Here is a 22,656-nt window from a genome sequence, read left to right on the forward strand (position 1 = left end):
GCTCATTAAATAGCTGACTAAGCTTTCTACTCCGAAAAGTTTGTCCTTGCGTAGAACACTGGCGCTGAATGTGCAGAATTCTGCATTAGCAAAGTGAGCTCTCTTCCCCTTGTCTACTTTTTTCTTTCTCTCTTATTCAGGAATGTCCCCCACTGTTAAGAAGACAGAGATGGATAGTCCATCCCCTCAGGAGAGCTCTCCACGTCTCAGCTTTACACAGCATCACAGACCCGTCATCTCAGTGCACAGCGGTGAGGAGACACACATGCATATAGATCTCTGTTCTTTTATCTTGGGCCTAACTAAACAAACACACATAAGTGTTTCATAAGTTGTAATGGATAGTTAGGTACCAAAAACACATTATAAAATAATTAATTCTACTGCAATGGTTTGCGAGTGTTTGCCCTGGGATGGACTGGCCATCTCAGCAGGGTGCTTCCGTAGGATCGGCTCCAGCCACCCTTACCCCCAGAGAAGAGGGTTTGGATACTAGATGGATGGATCTCCTTCAAAGGAAGGAACACATCTTGTGTGTGTCTTCCACTAATAATAACAGTTTACTAGATTGGAGCGACATGAGGGTCATTTAATGATGAATTATGATATTATTTATAGGACTGAGAAATCAAGTCAGGCGGGTGATACTGTCCCTGTTAGGGAGACTGAAGAGTGATCTGTCATCTTGCAAAGACTCACAGCTGGCTGGGTTGTGCTCAAACAATTAGCCTGACTGTTCAGATGAATCGGCGGAGCGTGACACCCTTATGCTGCCAGCACAGAAACATTGCGCTGATAGTACCACTGCTGGGCATGGCCGAACATACCAACGATGTGATTCTTTAGAAATTATTTTTGTTGAATGCGACAGGGTGTGACAGCTGACAACTCTCTTTAGTTCAGAGATAGTTCACTCAAAATCATCCTTTTTGGGCGAAGTTTCCCTTTAAGATGTCAGATACACACAAAAAATATTCTTACTTGAATACTTAGTATTAGTTATATACTATTACTAAAGTAGTATTTTTGTTTTCCAGTACAAATATCAAAAACAAAAATAACAATCTTAAATCAAGATACATTTACTTAAGATTATAGTAATAATTATAGTTAATACTTTAAACAAGACAAATGAATATTTTCTACTAATCATTTTTCCTCTTTAGGGCTTCGTTCAAGTTCATTTTACTTACCCCATTTTTTTCTTGTTTTAAACATTTCAAACTTTAAAATTTCTTTTCTTTTAGAAAACCAGATTTAATATCTTCTAACATTTTGCTTAAGATTTTTTTTGCATTATATAGACCCTTCATCGTAGCGTGCCTAACCCAAAGTTAACTGTGTTTTCTTAAAATATAACACTATTTTTATATTTAATGTATGTTCAAATTAATTTACATTAATATATCATTGTATTAAATTAGATTAAATCTACTCAAAAGTAATTTTTGACTCCGGGAGTCTAGCGGAAGTTGAGTTTGGGCCACACAACGTTTGACTATGTTGTTGCTGTTGCTACTGTTTATATGGCACATTATCAAATATGGTTGGGCATCGATTGTTTCCCTTAAAACCAACATCATAATAAATAAATAAAAGTGTTCAATTTATTCGTATTCATAATGTCTTTGTCTCCCTCAGGTATCTCCCGGAGTCCACATCCCTCCTCATCTCTCCACTTTCCTGGCGCCCCTATCCTCTCCCAAACTGCCTCCACCTACTTCCCTCACACAACCATCCGGTACCCCCCGCACCTCAGTTCTCAAGACCCACTGAAGGACCTGGTCTCTCTAGCCTGTGACCCGTCCAATCAACAGCCCAGCCCGGTAAGATCATCCCTCTGATCATTTAGAATCAAATTATATGACTTAACCTGTCATCCACACTCTACTAATCAAATATCTAACAATATCATAATCATAACATATTTTAAATCATTCTTAATCAGACTCGCTTGATTAGTTTTAGCCAATCGGCAGCCTTATAGTTCTGGTAAGACCTTGTGGGACATGAGCCAAGCACCGCTCTGAGCCTGTCGCATTCATTCATATTAATATTCAGTCTAGTAAGCATGCCAAATAAAAAAAAGGTAAATTTCCTTTAAGATGTAATATTGTAATGAATGAAATTTTATTTTATCTTCAATGAACTTGTCTTGCTGTATTATATGAACATTTTGTGACTTTCTTGCTATTCTTAAGAGAACATTTTTTAAAACTAAACTGATAAATGTGAATATCAACAGATTCTTACGTAGGAAAACTTGTTCTGTCCTCTCAAGGCAATGTAATAACAGAGGACATTATCACTCCATCAGCAGCACCTCTTTGGAAGAATCACAAAATTTTAAACAAGCTGATTTTTAACAAATCTGATATTTTAAAGCTCGTACACACCAGGACGATGATTAAACGTGCTTTCGCCACTGTTTTTCGAGACGTTTTTCAGCATTCATACATGAGTTCACTCCCTGGCATAGATAGTACTTAATGAAAAATAGAAATACCCCAGCACACAAGGTGGTGCTGCGCAACGTTATGCTTCTGACACTAGCTTGTTCCACAGAAGAAGAATTCATCTTGCTTCTTCTTCGTCACTGTGTGCTTGAGCGCCACCAAGTCGAGTTTTACTGTTACTTCAGCAGCTCCAGGCACCTGAACAAAAGCACCAATCTCATTGGTTAGCTAGTTTTTAACGCGATGCGTCAAACCAAAAAAAGCATTTAAAAAAATGACGCTTTTACAACTACCGTTTTGCGAGTTGGTGTGCACACTCATATTGGCACCTGTTGTTTAGTCACAAGGCGCTTAACCTTTACCTTTCTTTTTATGTTACCGCCCTTTCAAATGATTTGTATACCAGAAAGGATGACTTAAAATTTGTCATTGTCATTTGACAAAAAAACAGACAAAAAGAGACCGATAAACATGCTGTCATGTTTCTTAAGTCGATTGTAGAATGTGTACAGTTGTCTGAGTCACACTGGTGATGAAAAAAAAAGGTTTTGGTCAGATTTCCTTATTTTTGGCCTAATTTAGCCTACAATTCCTTCAGCGCAATGCTTCTGAACCTTTTTACTTAAAGGATTCCTTATTGACCACAACAATATTTGAGTCTCTCTTTAAAGTCTCTTACATACTTGGAAACAAATGTATATTATAATGCAATATAATTCACTTTGGATAAAAGCGTCTGCCAAACGCATAAATGTAAATGTGAGTCCCCTCACCCACAATTTCACAAGACTAAGAAATATCTAGATTTTTAGTCATCCTGAGACCCTTTATCAGCTGTTTTCCCCTCATTTACAGGTAAATACCTCTTTGGCTGGATATTATTTTGTCTAGCAGCCACGGTTCTTCGAAAGCTAGACATTGATGGGATTACTGTTGCCAAGAAATGATAAATATAGAACTATCTAATAAATCTATAGCTTAATACAAATATTTTTCTTGTAGGGAAAGAGAGAAATATATTATATTGCAGTCTCTGCAAATTAAGTTTGCATCATATTAAAGCAAATATATATGTTGCATATATCGTCCTGGTGTTCTCATTCTCAGCAGCGTTAGTCCCTTCCTCTCAGTTGAAAAAGTGAAAGTGACTAATTTGTCAGTTATGGTGACCCATATCCGAGATATACCTCTGCTTTTAACCCATCCAGAGAGTAGTGAACACACGCACAGCAAGTGGTGAACACACATACACCCAGAGCAGTGGGCAGCTATCGCTGCAGCGCCCGGGGAGCAAGTAGGGGTTAGGTGCCTTGCTCAAGGGCACCTCAATCGTTACCCGCCTGACCTGAGGATTGAACCGGCAACCTTCTGGTCACGAGTCCAACCCTCTAACCATTAGGCCACGACTGCCCCAGTTCTAAACATGAATGAAAATTTTGCACTGGCTGAATGGCTTAAATCCGACAGTGACTAAAGGATCTAACACAAAGTGTGAATAATCTATCCACAGGGGTGCCGGTATGAGTCACGAGCCATGTGCCAGTTCCGTTTGCTGTTTCCACGTCAAAATAAAGCGAGATTGAAAGGAAACAGGAAAGACAGCCAAGAGGGAGGAGACAATTGTATCTTGGGGTGTTGCTGATCCTGGCATAGAAACGATCGAAGAGAGATTGTGTGTGAGAGAAATAGAGAGATACATTTATGAATCTTGGCCTGTGGCAGCCGGGCCCCGCTGACTCTGCAGACTCATTGAAATTCCCCCTGCTGCAGTCACAAAGAACAACCGCACCGACCCACAATGCCGTTGACTCACTCAGCACCTATTGTTGTGTAGGGCAGTGAGTGTGCAGTTTTACAGAGAGAGAATGCAACCAGCAGCCAAGCCCTCTGAGAGACCATGATGGGAGGGCTTTATGGATTCGTGCCTAGGGAAGAACGAACAGGCGATGTGTAAAGGGTTGTTCGATGGTATAGTTCTTGGTGCGGAGAACGTTACTTTGTTTTACTCGTACAACTGCTGATGGAAAGACAAAATGATGGGAGGGAGATTTGTGACTGAATGGTGCAACTATTACTTGAGTTAGGAGGGATATTTAATTTGTATAGAATTGGGATTAAAGAAGCATCCCTTAAAAGTAATTTTAAGTCAATTTTATGTCATTTAAAAAAATCTTTAAATGTGGCACTAATAATTTTTTTCTGTTTAAAATAGTTTTCAACCTGACAAAATGAAGTATTTTTGACAAATATGTTAAGAATCATGTAGGTATGAGGTGAAGTCATTTGTTTTTTGCCAATGCCATGAGTGCTCCAGAGCTAGTTGGGGCAGCAGTGGGTGTAACACATCACTCAAAGTTGTTTTAAGAGGGCAACGAAGAGTCAGAAAAACCCAAATGTGGTTATTTACACTGTATTTGATTCATTTGAGGTCATATGTGGGACGTTCTTTCAGAGTCGATAGCCCCGTAGGGAATCCTCCGACATATCACAACTGCACCTCCGGTGACCTGAGTTTAATTCCTGGCCTAAGGTCCTTTGGCGATCCACCTTGCACATTCCTATCCAATATGGCATATGCATTAAAGGTCTAAAAGACTTGCATGTGTTATGTCTATAGTTATAGTTAACAAAGAACTTTGAAAAAATATTTGCTAAAAAGGAGAACTTTAACTCAAATGCATGATATTATTTTTATTAAATCCAACAGTTTAACCCTTAACTTTGTATATCACCCAGGGTGAGTTCATGTTCCATAATGCCATACTTTCACATTGCAGCCAAGTCGAGTTTGAACATTTCCGCCGAAAGTGTTTTAGTTGCAATGCAGTAGTAAAGCAAAACACGTATTGAAAGGTTCTGTATTAACTTTGTATTAGTATTGATTTTGCTAATATGTGACAATGGGGCGACAATGATAATTGAATTTTACTGAGAAACGAGAATCAGGAACGCAGTAGATAGACACTTGCATGTATTATGAAACTGGCTGTGTAGAGGCAGTGAGGTGTCCCTCCCCTCAGTGGCTGATTGTTGCCCTCTCTTCCTCTGCAGCTGAATGGCAGTGGTCAGGTGAAAGTATCCAGTCACTACATCTCCTCTCAGATGCTGGCCCCCCTGCCACCCCCTGGCCTGCCCCGCCTGACGCTGCCCCCAGAGTCCAAATCCAACACCACCTCTGCAGACGCAGCAGCCAGCTCACCCACCTCCCCCAGTAAGTGGGTCACATGAAACACCCTTCCGTTCCGTTGGCCCCCTCGCTCCCACCTTTGACAGGGCTAAAATTAGGAAATACTGCTATTTAGCCAAAAAGAAATAAAATGAGCACATACACCAATTTACCATAGAGTTAATCCCCAGGGTCTATATATCAGTTTGAATTATTAAAAGACAAGAAACCAGTTGCAGGACTGTGTTAAATTAAATTTGTAATGCATAAACACACTCACGTTTTTGCTACCTTTGCACTAATGATCATTTGAAGACAAATGATGTGTCTGGCTCAAAGTTTAGGGTCTGGCTCATGTCACACAGTCACAAAGACACAACATGCGTTGTTAATGTGTGGTCACTGCTACCTTAATGGAGTCTTGGCTGCTTTGAATTGGATGACTCATTTTGTCCTGTGATGTTTATATTGCACTTGTTTTATGCAAAACACATGTATATTTATAAAGAGTCAATAAATCATGGATAAGTGGCATTCGCAATATAGAGAAGTGGGATGCATGAAAACATGTAAAAGTATGGTTCATCCAAAAATGAAATTTCGGTCATGGATTGCTCACCTTGTTATTTCAAACATGACTTTCTTCTGCAGAACTCAAAAGAAGATATTTCTTAAAAAGTTGGTAACCGAACCATAACGGAACCCATTCACTTTTGAATGTATGAATGCAAAAGTCAATAGGTACCGCTGTTGGTTACCGACATTCTTCAAAATATTTTCTTTTGTGTTCTGCTGAAGAAGAACATATCATATAGAGAGAAAACAATGACCATTTAATTTTTGGGTGAACTATTTCTTTAACTGTGTTAAAATCAGTGTCATGCACTCTTTCAAGTGGCTTTTGTAAAATGACGGCAACTTCTCTTTAATGAAAGACTGTTTATCTTGTTAACCAATATAGCAAACTAGCATTTCCAAGATATCTCTGTTTCGTAAAGTTTTACAGAAGACTTTTCATCTTGAAAGAAACCCATCAATTGTCTTTTCATCAGAAAATCTCATAAACACTGATGCTTTTAAAAAAAGACAGCTTTGTCAGCTTGAATGGGCCAGTGCTTTCTGTCCCATCCATTAATCATGCTAATTGAATTAATAAATGCAGAAAACAGCTCAATATGTTCCCTGAACGCTCCACTGCAGAATCCCCAAATGATAGATCGACTCTGTATCATATCACATGGTCAGAGTCAATGATGTGCATCATTATTCAGATAGAATCTTCTTATTCAAAGAGCATTTGGATGAGCTTTGACTCACGTGAAGCATCAGCTCAGCTTTTTTGTGTAACACACACACTGTACTCGTGCTCACACATGATTGAAGAGCTGATGATGTACGGCTTTTTTCGAACCAAGAATAATGCACTGCACATAGGCTTAAAGACAAAGCCGGGGGATTCTGATTGTTCCAGATTTCTGTTGTATTTTCTGGGATAGTTAAACATTACAGATATATAGAAATGAGTTAAAAATGATGGGCAAAAATAAGAGTTTTATTATTTAATTTATTATTTGTCTCTTTCTCAGCGTACTCTGCTCCTGGGACGCCACCTGCCAACCGCTCCTTCGTAGGAATTGGTTCTCGGGACCCTGGCAGTCTGTATCAGGCACAGGTATCCTAATACAATCCTCTATACAAATTGTATACACAGGCTTCCCACTGTCATTAATATGATGAACAGAAACCCACCCTTCAAATTATTTTTCCAAATTCCATGCAATATTCAGAAAAACTAAAAAAGTCATGAAATATTGATGGTGACCCTTTCGACGGAAACCCATTTGGTTCACACATAAATGAACACCTGCATCAACACACACAAACCACTTTCAGACACAAAGACACACACGGTTTTAAATGAAATTGTCATGCTTATTATAGACTAAAAGGAATAACTATATTTTATCTGCTGGAAACTTTCTTGATAACTTTAGGAAACCTAAGCACCATGACATTTTCAAAATTCAATCTTGATTTCAAACAGCACTTGTAAATTTCCCTTGAACCCTGTGCCCTCAGGAGCCCAGTGCACTCTGTGTGAGACCAAAGACATCTGTGTTCAATTATAAATCAGAGATACTGTATCTGCTACTGGACCCTCAGCAGCTGAATTAAATGTAGTCTTTCACATGAAATATACAGCAAATAAATACAGATTCAGCACTGATGCCTTTAACATATAAAGGACAGCAAAGAAATGTAGCGCTGCTTAATGTATAGATCTGATCTTCTGACATAAATAGCCTACTGTATAGCCACAGTTTACAACCTCCGTTTTACAGCAACGAGCTGTCATGAATATTTAACATTGTTCGAATTTTCAAGAATTACTTTGTTCGGACATGCACTGATACTGTTGCATAATTATTTACGTTAATGAAAAATTGTATGCAGGTCCATTCACACTCAGAAATATGTAAAGTTAATTAGTGGAGTATAGTGGAGTCCACACTTAAACTTCAACATTGGATCACTTTCGAAAAAAGATATTTCTGCCCAGGACCAAAAAAACATGGACTACCATCTGCCAATCATAAAGTTATCGTCTGTTGGTGTGGATGCAAATACAGTGCTGGCGAAAAGTTTCTCATTTTCTGATTTGAAGGTGTTTGCATAAATGTCTGTAATTAGTTTTGTAGACAAAGATACAATTGTTAAAAAAAAGAATTACAAACAAAATGTTTATGTTATAGAGGGTTTTAAAGTGACAACATAAAGAAACGTTACTGCGCATGCGCGCCTTCATGGGCTGCAGTTAACTTCCGTTACACCTTCACAAACAATAAAGTGCTTGTCGATTATTTCTGATAACAATCATAAGAAGCTGTGAAGAACCGTGGTTTAGCTAAACTTGTTTCTCCAATATTTTAAACTCAGACTCCGATACCAAGCTCAACCGCTAAATGTCAACGGTTTGTTTTAATGCGACCAAACTACAAGACCCATTCAACAAATTGTTTATTTAATAATATGAACATGCAACAGAATTCAACAAATCGTTTATTTAAAACAATTTGTAACGAGGAAGGCGGGACGAGAGCCGTGAGGCGGGGCCGGTGGCATGAGTGATAATGGGAACAGCTGTGCTCACACCGGTCCGGCATATCTCACGGAGGAGAACGGTAGCATAAGAGGACGAGCGACAGGACTACGGACGATAGAGGACCTGGCCTGGACATATGTTAAGTTTGTGTTTATGTTCTTGGAGCCGGCAGTCGACCGTGAGGTGGCTGCCGGGCTTTTACTTCCGTGTTATTGTTTGTTTATTCTGATTAAAAGTTTGTTAAACGTTCGCCGGTTCCCGCCTCTTTTCTCCTGGGTTTAGACACCATTGTAGCAAAGTTCACAGTAGGGAAGGAAGGAGGCGGGAACCGGCGAACGTTAAACAAACTAGTATAGATTTGAACTCCATTTTTTAAAACATCTCAGGGTGAAACTCTCAAGAAGTTGCTTTCTAAAATGACAAGAGAATATTTATGCAAATGTGTTACAGCATTACTTTAATAGTTACTCTTGTGTTATTCCACAGAATTGATGAGCTCACTATTCTCTAAAATGTGGAAAAAATAAGAATAAGTGTTCTAAAACTTTTGACCGGTAGTAAGTATCGCTCTAGGTTTGAACAGGCCATAAAGAATTATACTGAACACAGAGAAATTCTATTAATGCATTCTCATTGTTTATCTATTGCCATCAGCAAACTTCTGCATGCTTAGCAAATTCCCCGACCCCTACCGTGTTAGACAAAAAAAGAAAACAAGATAAAACAATCTGACTATCTGGGATCCTACACAAATCCTCCAAGGAAATCTAACCGGTAAAACAAAGAATCCTTCTGGCTGCAGTAATGGCTCTGGGGAATGCAGCAGCACAGGTAAAATCACAAGCGTGTGAGATGAGTCTGGTAGTGTGTGAACCACAGGGCTCAGGAGTTCAAGCGTGCTGCATTGCAGTGCTTTCAGTCCCTTGAAAAAAGTGTAAATGCAATTCACTGAAGCGTGTGATGAGAGAGAGATCACAGGACCTGTTTGTGCTGTGTGATGCCATTTCTTAAAAGCCACAGGTCAATATGCATGTATAAACACTCTCAGCCTTACAAACAGCAGGTGATGTTGTGACCCGCTGTCACAGTCTTTCGTTACTGTTGTTTTACTGTCAAAGGCAGGAGGTCAAAACTGGTTCCTGTGAGGGTGAGAGATTCGGTTGAAAGGGAAGAGTGAGTGAAATTAACAAAGGGGGAAGGAGAGGTCCTGTTCACATGCAGGATTGTCACGTCCGAGGCTGTCTGGTTGCTGGGGAAACCAGACATGATGTAATTTGTCGGATAACCCTGTGATTGAAGAGCAGGAAGAGTCCACTTTAGATTGACCAATTTGTCTTGCTTGCTCGAGGAAAGCACTGGACTGAACTGTGATTTACTCATTGTCCTAAACTCATGTGGGCTTGTGTTAGTTTGCTTTTGTGTCCTTTATGAAGCTAGAAAACTTTAGTTTCTTTTCAGTGTAATTTTGTGAGAGCTTTCTTTCTTACTTTCCTTCTTTCTTTCCTGTGATGAAAAGGTTACACTATATTTCAGCTTCACCTCCAGAGCTTATTTTTGAATGGAGACTGTCAATTGTAAGGACCTTATGGCATAATGCGTACCATACTTAAACCAGGAACCCGCCCTTGTCTCAGTTTTATATTTGTATAACCTTAACCATGTGTCACCAAGACAAAGCCTTTATAAGGCACTAAATGTCTAGATCGGAGTGAACCAAGCATGGGCTATGCTGCTTATTGTCGTCTCAGAACATTTCTGCCTTGAATGTTCCCTGGTGCAAAATGAAAATATCATGTTGACACCTGGTAAATTAAAAAGTTTAGTGTTTTATATGATTTTTGTTATTATTCGTTGCTGTGTTTTTTAACATAGATCAGTGAATGTGTTTAATTAGTAATTAAATATAGTCAAAGTTTCAGTGTTGAGTAAATAGCCTAGTCATTTATAGATGTTTATGTTAATAAAATACTTTTTTATATGTTTTTATATCATTTTCAGTGATTAGACTAATTTGATTTTCGACACTTAATGAATTGTAACTTTAAGAGACACATCATTACTCTAAATAGATTTATTACTAGAGATCCACCGATATATCGGTACCGGTACCGATTTTCACACTATCAGCTATCGGCCGATAGTTTAATAACATCTGATAATCAAGGCCGATATATCCTGTCAATCTAAAGAGGACAGGATAATGCAATGCATGCATCCGTGTATAGAAAATGTTAAGAAACATCAGTTCATTATTAATTGTTGTTATATGAACTAATAACATTTTAGCGAGTTTAGCTGCTTAGCCTTATAGTTGAAGTTGACTTAAGGATACATCCGTAGATGTTTTACATTGGTTTGCATTTATCAGCACTTGCATTTAGTCCACATCATTCAATAAAATATATTGAACAGATGCTACACATGACATCAACTCAAAAGCTGTTTTGATCATTTCTAAGTGTAAAATACTAATCAGGCCAAAGGTCATTTAGGGGAACAAACATGTGATTGTGTGACGCATTTTCCTTCCAATACAAGGACTGAGTTTTTGTAGCATAAGCTACAATATACTTAATAAAACATGATTGTCTAGAAGTAGAGGATTGTGTATTCATCTCACCAAGAGACTTTTTGTTTAAAATGCCTTGTGGTTACTTTAACACAAAGTCCAGATGATATTCAGACCTCTAAAATATACAGATATTCCATTATCCAAGATACAGTGATATATATACCTTTAGTTTTCCCTCTGTACAATTCAAAAAGAAAGTTAAGATCACTTCAGTTTCAGATTAAATGAGTTTTGACAAAGGAATATCTAATTTTGCTGTCAAACATACAGTATAAGGCATAAAAACAAGAAGAAATTCCCACGCTGCACTCTCTTCTGGGGTCATCTTTGATCTAGTAATCAACTGGAAATATGATTAGGGGAAAATGTCACCTCAGGACACAGTACTAATCTTTTAAAAAATGACATCTTTGCATTTCCCAGCCGCGTCTGCTGTCATCATAAACTTATTTAACTTCCTGGCAGTAGTTTATTGAGTATACCCAAGTGTCCTGGGTTGTGTAAGGTTAAACTTAGCTCCAATTCCAATAACAGTAGATCTCATCTACCAAGCAGGCAGAAGTCAAAATAGACTGATTTCATTAGACTAAGAACTCAGACGGTGAAATGCTGTTAATGCACTTTATGATTATAGATTAATATCTGCAGTTATAGATTGAGAATTGTCTGGCTATTTTACTGAGCAAGAACTACAACGTGTACTATAGTGTAAGTCACACTTCAGAGTTGCATCTGATGTTATATTTGAATGTATTTTAATCGATTCTAGTGATAGTGTGCTTTATATATTTGTTGCCTATTTTAGGGAGTGATTTTATGGTGATTTGGTGCAGTTTAATATATACAAACTTCTCTTCAGGCAATAGAAACAAATTTTCCATTGTTTGCATTATTAAATCAATGCATTTGGGTGTATTTAGAGATGTCTGTTACTCTGCTGTGAAATTACTTAAACCTTAGTGGAAAATAGGAGCCAGAGGCTTAAAGCTTGAACTGATTTTTCTGTTTTTAAGCCGTGTCAAATGTTAAAAAGACTTCAGCGGTCTGTGAGCGAAAGCCAAAATCCTGTTATGCTTTTAAATGGTTTGGGTGGGATCCTGCTGAGCTCTCTTTCACTCCCTCTCTTTATTTCTCACTTTCTGGTGCTGCCAGATTTGAGCTCTGTATTAGTTTTAATAGGTCCCCGACTTTAAAGAGAATTTCCTCTACAATTGGGCAACACAGTATTAAAAAAAATGCTTCAAATGTTGAGAAACAATGCATTATTTAAAGGTGTAGTGTATTTCGAAAAAACTATGGGTTGAACCACAATAAAATACGTATAATTAATAGTGATTAACCATACGTATTTTATGCACTTTACCTGATGCAGCAGAATTAATAATAGCGACAAACTAAATGCACTCGTCCAGCGGGTGATCAGTAGAGCGTATATCAACTCTTAAGAAATATTACTTTCCTGGCCTTGGAAACACAGTATTCTTACTGCAGTACAGTACCGCTTCAGAAATCATAATGAAATCAAGCAGTTTAAGTGACGTTAATATGTGATAAGTAAACACAGAAACAATTTCAGCGTGGATACAAATGCGGGTTTATTGAACACACTAAGGGAAAACAAACCGACTAACTAACAAATAACAAACGCTAAACAAACAACACATGAAACGTAAAAGAAGTAAAGAAATGAAAGAAATAGACAAAGTAAAGGGTGGCAGTATTACATCCGCTATTCACATCTGCATAAACCGTCAAGGACAATCTCCTTTTTTAAAAGGGCTAAAAGCTTAAAACACAGCTATTTAGGAAATAGCTTAGATTCTTGCATTGGCTTCTTGGGTGTGCTGGGATAAGTTCTCAGTGAGCGTATAAACATGTTTCAGAGTCCTGATGGTTTCAAAGCAAGTAGGTGAGTCCGTCAGATTCTTTCTCAGAACAAGATTGGCTAACGAATGTAGAACAAATTTAGCTGGAGCAAACTGCAGGAAGAAGCTGTCTACAAGGAGAGAGATAGGATCGAGAGAGGTGACCGAGCACAAGCGCACCAACACAAGATGAGCGTGGTTTTCTCCTTGCACAGATGTTTTAAGCCAGGGGCCCAATGCCCCTCCAAGGTGGGCGGCCCAATGTGATGAGATAATTTTGAGAGTGAAAACATTTTTCTTTGTCCGGCTCACTAGCTCATTTGAATCTATTGTCGCTGGGAAGTTTGGAGCTGTAATAGCCTTAGAATAAGATAAAATGAGTATGGTATAAAATACATTACTGTGATATACACCCTCTTTTAAGGAATAAAGAGGGAAACATTAAGATATGAAACATGAAAGGATTATAAGTACATTGACCTGTAGTTTGTTCAAGAATGTATATATAAACAGAATACAACTACTCACACATGCCCTTTGAGGTTATAGGTGAGGCCGAATAACATGGGCACAAGCATTCAATGTGGGAATAGTCTTTGTGGCTAAGGAGAGAGAAATATTTTAACGACATCTAGTGGTGAGTTTGTGAATTGCAACCAACGGCTCACTCCGCCCCTCCCTTTGAAGCACTGCGGTGGCTCTCACAAAGATGTCAGTTTGTCTATGTAGGGCAACTGTAGAAACAACATGGCAATTCCATGTATGTGGACCCACAGTGTATATAGATAGAAATAACTTGTTCTAAGGAAATACAAACATAACTCTTCATAAGGTTGGGTTTATAGGGGACATTGCGGTGTATTTTTTTTGCATTTCTGTCAGTAGATCCTCCTAAATTTTACACACTGGACTTTTTACCACTTTTTGTTCATGTGAGATTTATTTTATAGATTTAAGTGCTACTTCTATGCGACTGTTTCTGGTCACGCAAATCAGACTGGTCTTTCTTTTTTACTCAAAAGGATTGTTCTTCATTTGTATTGATCCAAGCAGTAGTGCTTCATCAAATGATGACCGAACAATAGAGAAGAGTATAAGAATATGGCACCTATCCAGAGCTGTGGTGCAGTCGAGTGCAAAGAGCCGATTCAGGTTTCTGGATCGCAATGGTACGCTGCTGTAGATTAACTGGGACGTCGCAATGTCCTTGTAAATTCTCTTCAAACCTGTAGCACTCAGGGTTGCAAGATGGTGAATTGCAGCATCCATTGTGTCCTTTTTGTTCTTTTTTATGATGTTTCATCCGTTATAATGTTTTCTATGTATCATTCATATATAACCTTACTCATTTTGATTTCTCTCTTTTTCGTCTTTACAGTCCTGGTATCTGGGAAACTGATGAAAACACACACACAGATGAACCAGAGGACACTGACATGGATTTGAAAATCAAGTTTTTGTGGAATCTACAAGAAAAAAATTGTGAACGAGATGGAAGAGGGAAAATCAGCTATATATGCAGTATTTGTATATATACCCACACACATATATATATACACAATATGTGTGCGTGTATAGATATATGTGCACACATATTTATATATGCATAACAACGTATAAGATGCTTCAATACACTTTCGAAAAGACAATGGAAACGTAGGCGAGAAAGTGACAGAAAGGCCATGGATGGATCAGAAGACAAGGAGGTTGCTTTTTCCTGCTGGGTTTTGGGGCGCAGCCTGAACTACAGCTGGTACATTTGTGGACGTGTCAAAACAGCCCACCCTGACTCTCTGCCTCCTGGATCACCTCTCCTCTTTCCCCTTCTTCCGCTACAGGTGCTGCTTCCTCCAATATGCAAAATAAGTATTCTTTATTTTCTTAACAGACGGGGAAGAGAAACCCAGAGGAACGGGTTGTATTGCGCCACAGGTTCAGAGGCGAGCACGGTCTGCTTTTTTAAGTTCACGGAGGAGAGGGGCGACGTGATGTGGAAAAGGAAACTGAAAGGTTTTGACTGGTCGATGCTTCCGTTCACACGCCGTTTGGGCTTCTTTTCATCCACTTTAATTGACAATCATGTTTGTGCATCCTTGGTTTTGTTCAGAGGGTGATATTTTCTAAATCGCATTCTCCACCCTTTGTAACGGAGTTCCACTTTTTCGTGGAAGCCTGTCATGTTTTTGTACATCGGAGGACTAATAGTGGTACCTTGTGACATCATACATCACATTCGGTGTGTATATGCGCACGGACGCACACACACACACACTTACAAATAAACACACCTATATATAGGCTTTAGGGCAAAGGCATGTACTGTTAAGGCTACACTAGGTGTGCGTGAGCTGTAAAACAGCCCGAATAGGACAAACCAGGTAAAACCAGGGGTGAACAAGCACCTTCCTTTCTTTGCAATATGAAAGCGCCTGATTTCCTGGACTCTGCTGTAAGTGTGTGTGTGTGTGTGTGTGTGTGCGCGCGCGCAAAATTCATAAACATTGGTAGTCCCTTATCCATCTCTGTGACTTTACAGAACAAGGTTTTTGAATCATGTTGATAGGTGGAGATTTTCCACATAGTGACAAAGGGAGTTGAAATATATAGTTATATATGGTTATATAACTATATATAATTCTGTCACTACTAAGACAGTATTGGGTGTAGCGTATAGTTTTCTCTCTCTAATTTGTTTCAAATGCATTGAAAATTACAGGCATTGCACTACTTTTAATTTTTAAGTTTCCTCTTTTGCAAAATCCTTTTTTGGCCTAATCATATGGAATGCTACATTAGTTTTCTTTTGTCATGTTCTGAATGCAAGGTAGATGAGGGTGGTTTTTGTAGCTAATAGGTTGATCAGAACAATGCAACATTTTTATTGTAGAAGTCATACGTGTCTATGTATTTATGTGATTACATTTTTACAATCCCATAGTTTAAGAAAAGACAAACACAAGCTATCCTTTTCTTCCCATGTTTCTATCGCAGAAAAGTCTCTACTGGCTGGTTGTTGACTGGTTTCCACAGGAACGCATTTTTCTGCACTCTCAAAAAGACATCAGGGCTTTATAACGCTACCAAACTCAAATCACAAAGCCATGAAAAGTGCCTGAGACATTGTGAGATATTCATCTGAAGTCTTATTTTATGACTTTTATTTTGGGAAGTTTGCTTCATCTACTGTGGGTTGTTGTTGGAGTATGGGGGTTCTTTTTTTATACCCGGAGAAAGAGATGTGATATGCACAGGCTCACATTTAGCCCAGGATGTGAAAATGGCTTCATGGAGAACAAAATAAGCAAACATACCCCTTGTAATCTGCCAGAACATGACAAAATCAACTCATGTCAGAAATGTAATCGGTTTCCCCCAGAAATATATACACAGATAAAGAATAAAATCCACACACTCTGGTTGCTTTTGCTAAACCTTTTATATGGCTTTGCATACACGTTCAGTTGCATTCACCACAGCAAGATTCAGAATACATACAACATTTATTTAATGGTGCTGATATTAAAGTAATATGGAAATCTCTATATATAAATTATATGTAACTGCATGGTGCTTATTAAAGAAAAATCACGACAATTAAGCTCAAACGACCACCGTATCGCTGACATGAGCGCATGGCAGATAATCTTAGTATTAACTTTGAAGCTAAACCCTCCCTGATTCCTCCTTAAGACCCCCCACCTTGAGCGAAGAGCCAATGACATCCATGAATTTTACCTTTGTACTACACTTGGTTTTGAATTTTATCCAACGATCCCTCTTCTACTTTGCACGATATTTTATAAAACATATTATGTGCCTTGCCTTTAGTAAAGAACAATAATAGATAATCATTTTAAAAAGTCGATTTTTATGTAAGCAGTGTCACAATGGGACATTTTTTTGCATGTTTGATTGCCTGTCATAATCAAATTAAGACTAACTCTTTACCCAATAGATGTAGTTTTGGATGGGTAAGAGAAGCTTTTATGGCGCTGTTCCTCCTTTACAAGCTCCGTAGTTGTATGTCCCCGGCATGAAATCGGCTTCCCTGCATTTTTATATTTTGTTAGTGTTTCCTCCATTGGTTGATGTAATTGAATGTATCAAAATCTGTGATTGATGGAGTAGCAGCTCTCCATTTCAGAGTGTTTTAATTCCTTTTTGGGTTTTAGTTTCTTTAAAATAATTTAGAATGTATTTAATGTTTAATCTCTCACAAGAGAGTTTGTTCCCATGAAAGATGAAAAAATAGATCCACACAACTAAATGTTTGTCAACAACCAAACAATTGACTTTATGTGCTCAACATGACATTTCTTTTACGTTATTTTAAAACACATGTAAGAGCTTTAAGGGAAAGTTCACCCAAAATTTTGTCATTTGCTCACCCCTGCGAGATGTTCCAAACCTGTACAAATTTCTTTGTTCTGTTGAACACAAAAGATATTTGGAAGAATATGTGTAACCAAATAGTTTTGGGGCACCATTGACTACCATAGTTGGAAAACAATACTCAATCAATGGTGCCCCAGAACTGTTTGGTTTCCCACATTCTTCAAAATATATTTGAGCAACAGAACAAATACATTTATACAGATTTGGAACAACTAAAAGGTGAGTAAATGATGACAGAATTTTCATTTTTAGGTGAACCATCCCTTTTAGTGCTCAACCAAAATATGTAAACTAATGGGATCCATAATACTGGCTGCAATAGATTGTAGACGTCCCTTGTATATGTCCATACATTCATTTGAAGAATGCATTTATAGAGAATATTATTAAGTGAAATTAGTCAAATCCACAAAACACCATTTAAACTGCTGACTTTGCATCTTCTTTCAAAATGATTAACGCACCAGGTTGCATCTTCTGGTTCTTGTTTAAAATTAGATGGTAGGAAATAATTTATAATTTCGTACTTTGTGGTGTCAGAGGATTATAGGAGAAGTTATTTCTGGAGCTGGGTCAGGGAGGGCCATGAGGTAGTATGCGATGCAGTGTACAGTATTGTTTCTGCAATGCGTGTTGCAACGCTAGTAGCTAATACAATTTGCTGGTAGCTATTTAAAGTTGAAAAAGAACGAGTTTTGTTTACATGATGCTCCAGTAAGATCTTTGAGCAGAAAGTTTGTAAGCCCACTTTTTTCACCCTGGCTAAAATGGAGTGCTTATGCAGAAAGGCATTCCATGTGTACCATGATCCAAAATTTTGCAGAAGTGCTAGAGTCATTCAGCAAGCAATTTCCTTGAGTTAAACAGGACAGGCGATGGGTCACGGGTCTGACACGGAGTACAGGTTGGGTGTGGGCTTGTAGGCCCAAACATCTCGATTGCATCCACTGAAAATATTATGTTGGAATCATTTCACGTTGGTTTCTTTTTTTGGACAATTTTTTTTATTTAATTACCTCGCAATGGGACCTGAAGTTTCAGTAAAGAATTACATCTCCGTTCAGACTTGCATTGCCCACCGTCTGTTCTGTGAAGATTTGCACTGTTCCATGCTCATCTTTTTAAAGCAGTTTAAACCCTCTGGCCAGGGTGGGATTGTGGGCTCAGAAAAACAGGGGTCTGATCATGGGTTCGCCGGCACAGTGCCGACTTCTTGTTTGCTTTTGTAATGAATAAAATGGCTACGCTAGGCCGACGAATGAAAACGCTTCACGTGGCGCGACGTTGTCTGACGTGCGTTTTTTTTAAAGTGGCCACAGGTGATGATTGATAATGCATTTGTTAGCTGATGCATGTAAAAACAGACATTATCTTACCATTTCATTTTGAATCCCTTGACTAATATTTTTTATAGAAGCAGTAATTTTTGTTTGTATGCGTGTTGTCGAAAAGTTACATTTTGAACACGGCTTTCTTGTGTATAAATGCTTACCATATATCCAGTAGAATAAGAAAAAGCAAAATGTACATAAAATGTGTTTTTTATGAGTAGATACGTTTTCGTTTGTATGTTTGGATTTAGTCATAAGCTTGTGGCCAAGCCACAGAAATAATGCAAGATCCTTTTGAAGGATCTGATCTGTAAGTAAACTCGGCACCCTCACCACACTCATTTCACACAGGTTTCATTTTGGTTGGAAAATACGGCCGTCAATAAATTCAGCATCACTTGTCGATATTTTAAACAGAGTCAATAGTTTCACTCAGATTTGAGGGGCAGATGCAGATTTCATCGCTTTATCTCCAACACTTATTTTAAACTTCTGCACTTGTTTTGTCTTTCTCTTTCGTCACGCAAGCTTCAAGATTTTGAACATTTCCTTCCGGTACATCTACTCGGAAGATTGCACTAGATAATCTGCTATTGATCTAATAATGCTTGTTTTAAGGTTTGCTTCTCTGGGTATTTCTCTGCCTTTTTGATGCATCTCGATCCACATAGACTTTCGATGAGAACGCGAGAAAGAAGCTGCTTGAATGGCGCCATTTATTTAAATCTTGTCGTTTCATGATAAATTTACCCTTTTAAGGCCATGTCAACTTTCCGTGCACTACAGATATCAAGGTCGGGATAAAATTGTGCGCAGTCGGATTTGGACAATCAGTGGCATGATGGACTTACCTCAGTCTGTTGAAAGTTGTATGCAGTGTGTATGGACAGACTAACATGACTACCCTTACAAAATAGTACAGTGATGGTGTCAGATGGTAATACTGTGGTTCTTTCACATGTACCATATATTTGGTAATGGTAAAAAATATTTCAATTGCGATTCCTTATTGTACCATTTGTAACAAAAACATTGCAAAACTATAGTACCTGTAGGATTTTTTGGTACTTTTTTGTAAGTGTAGAAGAAATGTAGACCTAGCTGTTCTGAGTGCCTTCCTGGAATCACCCTACAACTCTTGAATGTGGGTTTAGGGTCTATGACCTTTCGTGATGCGATCTTTTCCACTCATTTCTGTACTGTATTCACCAGAATTGGCAGAATGTGCTCAGTATTTCTTAAAAGATTGTTAAGACCAGGCACTTTAGTCAATGACACATGTAAGTCCATTTCATAGAATGTAAAGGCATGTAATGCCGAGTCCCATAGTCCAATTTCCCAACACTCTGTCATGAAGAGACCCTACTTAGGCATCTGTCTGAATATTAAATTTGCCTGAGTGTTGCACTGTAGTGTTATGTGGTTTGTGTAATCCAAACCCTGCAATATGAACTTTGCACGGTTGATGTAGATAGAAATGTACTCCGATCTTTTGTCTCTTAGCAGTAAGGGCTCTGTAAATGTTGTGACATTTGGCAGATATGATGTTGCGGTTCTTATCACCTGATCTTCGGTGTTAAATTGAGACAGCAGCTGGTGAATTTGAAATGGATTGTATGGATGGATAATGTGCGCAGTGTTAGGATTACAGGCAAGGTTTATAAAGCAAAGTAGTAGTAATACACTAAAGGCATCTGGAAATGTGCTTGGGTAAACAAAAGCTATGCAATGAATCCTAGCTTTAATGAGATTTTTGTGCAAAACGTCATGCAGAGCAGATATAATGTTAAGTTCCATTTAATATTTGCCCAAAACCATGTGCTAAACCTTCCGTTATAGCAGTCTAAAAGAAATGAGAAACATGGATTTGATAACCCATCCTCAGTGTGTTTTGGCAAGTTTGAACTGGTCTCTGTGGGTCTGTTTAAACAGTTTCAGAGTTGACATATCGTCATAAGAGGGTTTCACAGATCTGTTTGTGTATATGTAAAGTCATACTGACAATAACCAAATATTTAACTCAAACTCCTTGAAAAAGAGAGGATGGGAATAGACATGTTGTTGATTGAGGCGATTGTGTTTTTCAATTTAAACTCTAGGTTAATGTTGGTATGTTCATCAAACTTAAAAAAATAGATGGTGACAGTTTCGAGAACTCACAGATTTAGTAGTTAACTATGAATGAAGATACATCCTAAACTTTTTGTAAACTGGCTAGTTATTTTTATGCCCACTTTTTCATTCCTGGCAAACCAGCAAGTCGAATCAAAGCTATATACGTTCATATAATCCAAAATACAAAAATGGGTTGAAAACACTTGCAGTGCCTGTCATTTTACTGCTCTGTTTGGTTTGTTTTCTTCAGTCATGTTTGTCTGGAATCTGTTACGGGAGTTTTCACTGTACTGCTGACTTCATCTGGGCGTTTGTTTATCCAGTGCTTTTGTACAGTCCAACCAAGGAGCCAGATTTGCCAAAGCCTCTCAATAACACAACCTCTACCTTCTGCAACATATTGACGACAACCATTGTGTGAGGAGATGCTAGGAAGGGGATTCAGAATGGCTATTTGAAGGGGGTGAAGAAATCGTGTTAGTCTCTGTTCAAAGGGGAGAAAAGCCATTAATGGGCTTCGCTGTTATGCAATATTTTAATAAGTCTATCACCAGTGAATTGCCAAAAACACCCTGACACACCGCCTGCTCCGATAACATGACGTCCCCGAATGTGTAATGCCCTTAAAAACAGTTACACGTGAATGCTTCATATTCACATCATTTTCGTTCACGGTGCCCTTTTTCCCCATTAGAACAATGATTCAGTTTTGTTCTGTTTGTTAATTAAGATTTAGTTTCTATGAATATTTTTATTGTTTGTTTGTTTGTTTGTTTGTTTTAAAGCATGCTGTTTTCTCTCAATTTAGAGGCTGATTTTGAGTTGAAAGAACGAAGGATGAGATGTGTTTCAGAGAGCATTCTAATGCAGTGTTAAATTTCAAGGTTTTTGTTGGTTTTCCTTCTTCTTTTTTTATCACATTATTCTTTACAATTATTACCATAGTAGTTACTCATTAAACGCTTGCTTGCTGCACAGATAAACACACTTCACACCAGGAAGGGGCATGTGGACATTTAGTTCAGACACATTTTATGGAATGATTCACACGACTGGCACATGCATCCGTGTTCTTTTGGAAAGCATCAGATTTTCTGTTATTCATCTGTGTTCCTCAAGAACCTCGCAAAATTGTAACCTATCAGCAAAAGTCGGTATGTCGGTTGGAAGCAGATGAGAAAAGACAAAGACTTTCTGTGTCTCTCGTATGCACAACCTACTAAATTTGCCATGTGTTTTTAACTGGTGTGAGGGGGAAATTACAGCTTTAACAATATTTCATTATAACGTTGTATTCAGCCATCGCTGTTCGCAAAAAACGCTCATGAATACAATACTGGAAGTGAGTATGTTTCCCTATGCAAAAAAGTAAATACAATTAAAATGAAATAAAAATAAACAAAGCTATGCTACGACTCAGAACTGACGTTGTGTTTTTCTTTCAACCACGGTTCGGTGACTACGGAAGTTTGTTCTCAGACTTGAATGGTTGGGTTTGTTGACTGATCTTGAACATCGGTCATGTGTACTTTGAAGGTGAAATAACATTGCTGTGTTTATGTTGGATGTCTTGTGCTGTTCAGTTGCAGGTCAGCTCAACATGACCCTTGGTGAGGAAAGAGCTGCTGAAGTTCTTTCGCCATCACTGTTACA

The 22,656-nt window shown here is 38.2% G+C and overlaps 1 protein-coding gene across 4 annotated transcripts in view; it reads left to right on the forward strand.

Moving 5' to 3' along the window:
* nfic (nuclear factor I/C) overlaps positions 1–22,418 on the forward strand; it is a 93,976-nt gene extending 71,558 nt beyond the window's left edge. For 3 of the 4 annotated variants that reach the window (XM_056729993.1, XM_056729991.1, XM_056729992.1), the window contains exons 7-11: positions 141–251; positions 1,642–1,826; positions 5,508–5,667; positions 7,209–7,294; positions 14,541–22,418. In XM_056729993.1, coding sequence (XP_056585971.1) covers positions 141–251; positions 1,642–1,826; positions 5,508–5,667; positions 7,209–7,294; positions 14,541–14,561 — 563 coding nt within the window. In that variant the 3' untranslated portion in view covers positions 14,562–22,418. The remainder of the gene's footprint in view (positions 1–140; positions 252–1,641; positions 1,827–5,507; positions 5,668–7,208; positions 7,295–14,540) is intronic. The other variant, XM_056729994.1, reaches the window with a different exon arrangement.
* The last annotated feature ends 238 nt before the right edge of the window (positions 22,419–22,656 follow it).

This window comes from Triplophysa dalaica, chromosome 18 (genome assembly GCF_015846415.1).
Source record: "Triplophysa dalaica isolate WHDGS20190420 chromosome 18, ASM1584641v1, whole genome shotgun sequence".
NCBI classification, from domain to species: domain Eukaryota; kingdom Metazoa; phylum Chordata; class Actinopteri; order Cypriniformes; family Nemacheilidae; genus Triplophysa; species Triplophysa dalaica.